The sequence below is a fragment of the Otolemur garnettii genome, unplaced genomic scaffold (assembly GCF_000181295.1).
Source record: "Otolemur garnettii isolate 467f Iridium unplaced genomic scaffold, OtoGar3 scaffold00001, whole genome shotgun sequence".
NCBI lineage: Eukaryota > Metazoa > Chordata > Mammalia > Primates > Galagidae > Otolemur > Otolemur garnettii.
The window spans coordinates 34,503,643-34,506,971 of record NW_003852396.1 but is presented as its reverse complement, the minus strand read 5'-3'; the positions used below and the strand labels follow the sequence as shown (position 1 = coordinate 34,506,971).

General features: G+C 39.6%; 1 protein-coding gene across 1 annotated transcript; it reads right to left on the bottom strand.

Annotated features, from left to right (window-relative positions):
- LOC100951176 (olfactory receptor 52E4-like) lies at window positions 1-939 on the bottom strand. The gene has a single exon (XM_003781019.1). It carries the CDS (start codon window positions 937-939, stop codon window positions 1-3), a length of 939 nt encoding a protein of 312 aa, XP_003781067.1.
- Between the last annotated feature and the right edge of the window lie 2,390 nt (window positions 940-3,329).

Genomic DNA, 3,329 nt, shown 5'->3' with positions numbered 1-3,329 from the left:
TCAGGTTTTTTTCAAGAAGATGCTTAAAACTCGTTCCCGAATCTGCTTAGTTCTCACCCCATAAATGACAGGATTGAGGGCAGGTGGAACTACAACATACAGATTGGCCAGGAGAATGTGAATGTATACGGGAACTTTCCTACCAAAGCGATGGGTCATGAAGGAGAAGAGAGCTGGAGTGAAGAAGGCTAGGATGACACAGATGTGGGAGCCACACGTGTTAAGTGCCTTGAGTCTGGCTTCCTGAGAAGGAAGGCGGAAGACAGCTTGGAGTATCTTCACATATGAGACAGCAATCAGAAGCACATCAATAAGTACTGTTGATATAAGAATTAATCCATATATCATGTTTACTTTTATATTAGCACAGGCCAGCCGAGCAATTCCCATGTGCTCACAGTATGTGTGGGGGATTATATAGTGTCCACAGAAAGGAAGCCTTAAGATGAGAAACACCATAGGAATAATCAAAACGAAATTGACTCCAAACACCACTGCAAGAATGAAACCGATAGTTCTGTTGGTGAGAATCAGGTTATATCGTAGAGGATTGCAGATGGCAGTGTAGCGATCAAAGGCCATCGTCACCAACACAACAGTCTCCATAGCAGTGAACATGTGAATGAAAAACATCTGGGTAAGACAGCCCCCAAAGCTAATCCCTCTTAAATTAAACCAGAATATGCCCAACATTTTAGGTATAGTGGCTGTGCACAGACCCAGATCAATGGAGGCTAACATAGCCAAGAAGTAGAACATAGGCTGATGAAGGCTGTGTTCAGTCTTGATCACAAACAAGATAGTGATATTGCCCACAAGGGCAATCAGATACACAGAGCAAAAAGGAAACCCGATCCAAGTGTGCATCTCTTCAAGGCCTGGGACCCCCAGCAGGAGGAAAGAGGAAGGGCGGAACTTGGTGTCATTTGAAGTGTACATCTCCCCTCTGTTGTTTTGGAATCTGAAAAGGAGCAAATTATTAAACCTTTTAAAAACTCAAACAACATCATATTAAAAAAGTTAAATAAATTTGGCACAGTAGTCAGGAAATGATGAAGGGGGTCATAAGTTAGTTTTTAAAAAGGATTCATTCAAACATTGAGAACCCTGGCCTTAACTTAATTCTGCTAAAGTACACCAAATGAATCAGACTAAGTCTCCAATTTCATCATACTATTATTTAGGAGGTTGAGATAGACAATAATCAATGATCTCTCTCTCTCAACAAACACTCACATATATATATGTGTATATATATATGTATACAGATAAATATATGTGTATGTATATATTATGTGATCAGGGACAGCCTCTATAAGAAAATTACATTTAAGCAAATAAATGAATAAATGAAATACAGGGATGATTTAGCTTAAAGTTAATAATGACATTAAATATGTTTAAAATATGATCTGACACTTTGATTTGCTTTCTAGAAAAAAGCTTATTTTGACCCTGTGGAATATAAAATGAAAGTAGTAACAATTGCTTTTCTCTAATAAGGCTACCAACAGGGGGTTGCAGAAAGTTAGTAACCATCTCTTTCAGGAATCAGCGAGCAGGTTTGTGAGAGAGAGTAAAGGTCAAAATAGAACTCTCCCCCCATATTTTATTTCCTTCTTCTTTCCTGTTATGTGGCTGGTGTGGTAAGTTGGAGTTAAAAGTACCTCTGCCTGGGAGGTTTCCTGAACCTCTCAGCGATGTGAAACTAGAATAAAGTGTACAGACCAAGAAATGATATATTATATTTTTAAGTGCCTTCTCAAACATTCTTTTGAAATGAATGTCTATAGACATTTTACTCTAAAAATATTGGGTGGAACAAAAACATGTAGGTTATTTCAAAGCACCTCATTTGATGTGTGCTTTTAGGAAAATGAAAATTAAGAAGAAATAAAGTAGGAGATATTACCCGTACCAAAAATATTCAAAAAACACGCACCTACACCTCTGCTACAAAATCTCAAGCTCCTCTTCTCAAAGCTACAACCCTACTCAGCAGTATCTGGTTTGTATTTGTTACTATTTTGGGGACCTTCTGTCCTTCATTTCTGGTGCCTCCATCCCGAAGCCTGGCCTTAAGCAGCATCACCTGTTGTAGCCATCACCTGTTTGGCTTTTCTTAGGCTCAGACTGCAGCAATGTCTCCCCATCTGACTTCATTGTCTTTGTCATCCCTACAAATGAAAATTTATACTTACACTGCATCCAGCTTCTCACTCCCAGCTGGTCTCCCATGGGACCATTAATCTCTGAGGTTTAGAAGTTTCCACTTCCTGAAAAAAATGTTACATTTTCTTGTGACTCTATTTTTGACCCATGGGATCCATGGCTACCACCTTCTATTATTAGTCTTTTCTCTGATCATGCCCAGAAATCCTACAATAGAGTTTCAATTTTACTCAGTTATTAGACTCATCAAAGATACTGGTTTTGATCCACAGTAGTAACAAGCAGATAATATAATTGGAAATGTATGGTATCATCTTTAGAAACAGTGACTATAAAAATTATATTAATTCCATGGCATGTAAAAGTGATACTGAACATCAGAGAGCAGGAGGGTTCCAAGGCCTTCTGACATATCCTATTGTGGATTAAATAAGAGGAAATAGTCAGTTCATCAGTTCATACATCAAATCTTCTAAAACCATGTTAATTGGTGGCATTTCAGAGACTTGAGCAGTAGCAGGTTTTCAGGTCCCTTGTTGCATGTTGCATTCTGGAGTTATGTAGAGAGTCCTGTCACCTCCTCCAGCAGGGCCTGGATGTAGCAGCCCAATACTTCATGTCAGAATTAAGAGCCCAGACATCCTTCCTAAAGGTGTCTGTGCTCATGTACTTTTAGTTTAGGCCAATGCTGATTAGGACCATGGTTAGGCAGGTTTACCTAAGTAACACAGAAGAATGCTTGGTGCAAAGAGGCTCACAATTCTCCCTGTTATATGTGGACATAGGTTCATCTGTGCAATGTGGAAAGATGAGAAGTTGGAGGGAAAAGGGAGAATAAGATGAGGGGAAAGAATAGCAGTGAGCTAAATGCTCTACTGCCATAACAAACCGAGAGCCCTTCTCTCAGCACTCCTCCAGTGTTGGTCGAATTTATGACTCTTCTGCAGCCAGTTTCCATGGTATTCTGTAGCAGTCCCATGGTCTCATTGGGTGGACAACTTGCAAGGACTCTGAAATGTTATCCCTTACTTATCAGTCTCACCATTTTCCCCAAGGAGTGGCTTCTATTTTGCATGCTTGATTTCATCAGGAACCCAGGCCATTTAAGTCTGAGATTATAGTCACTGACATGGAAAATGACACTTGTGGACACATGA

Bases quoted from the DNA above. Each gene is read 5' to 3' on its own strand.
- LOC100951176 (XM_003781019.1), bottom strand. From the start codon at position 939: ATGTACACTTCAAATGACACCAAGTTCCGCCCTTCCTCTTTCCTCCTG.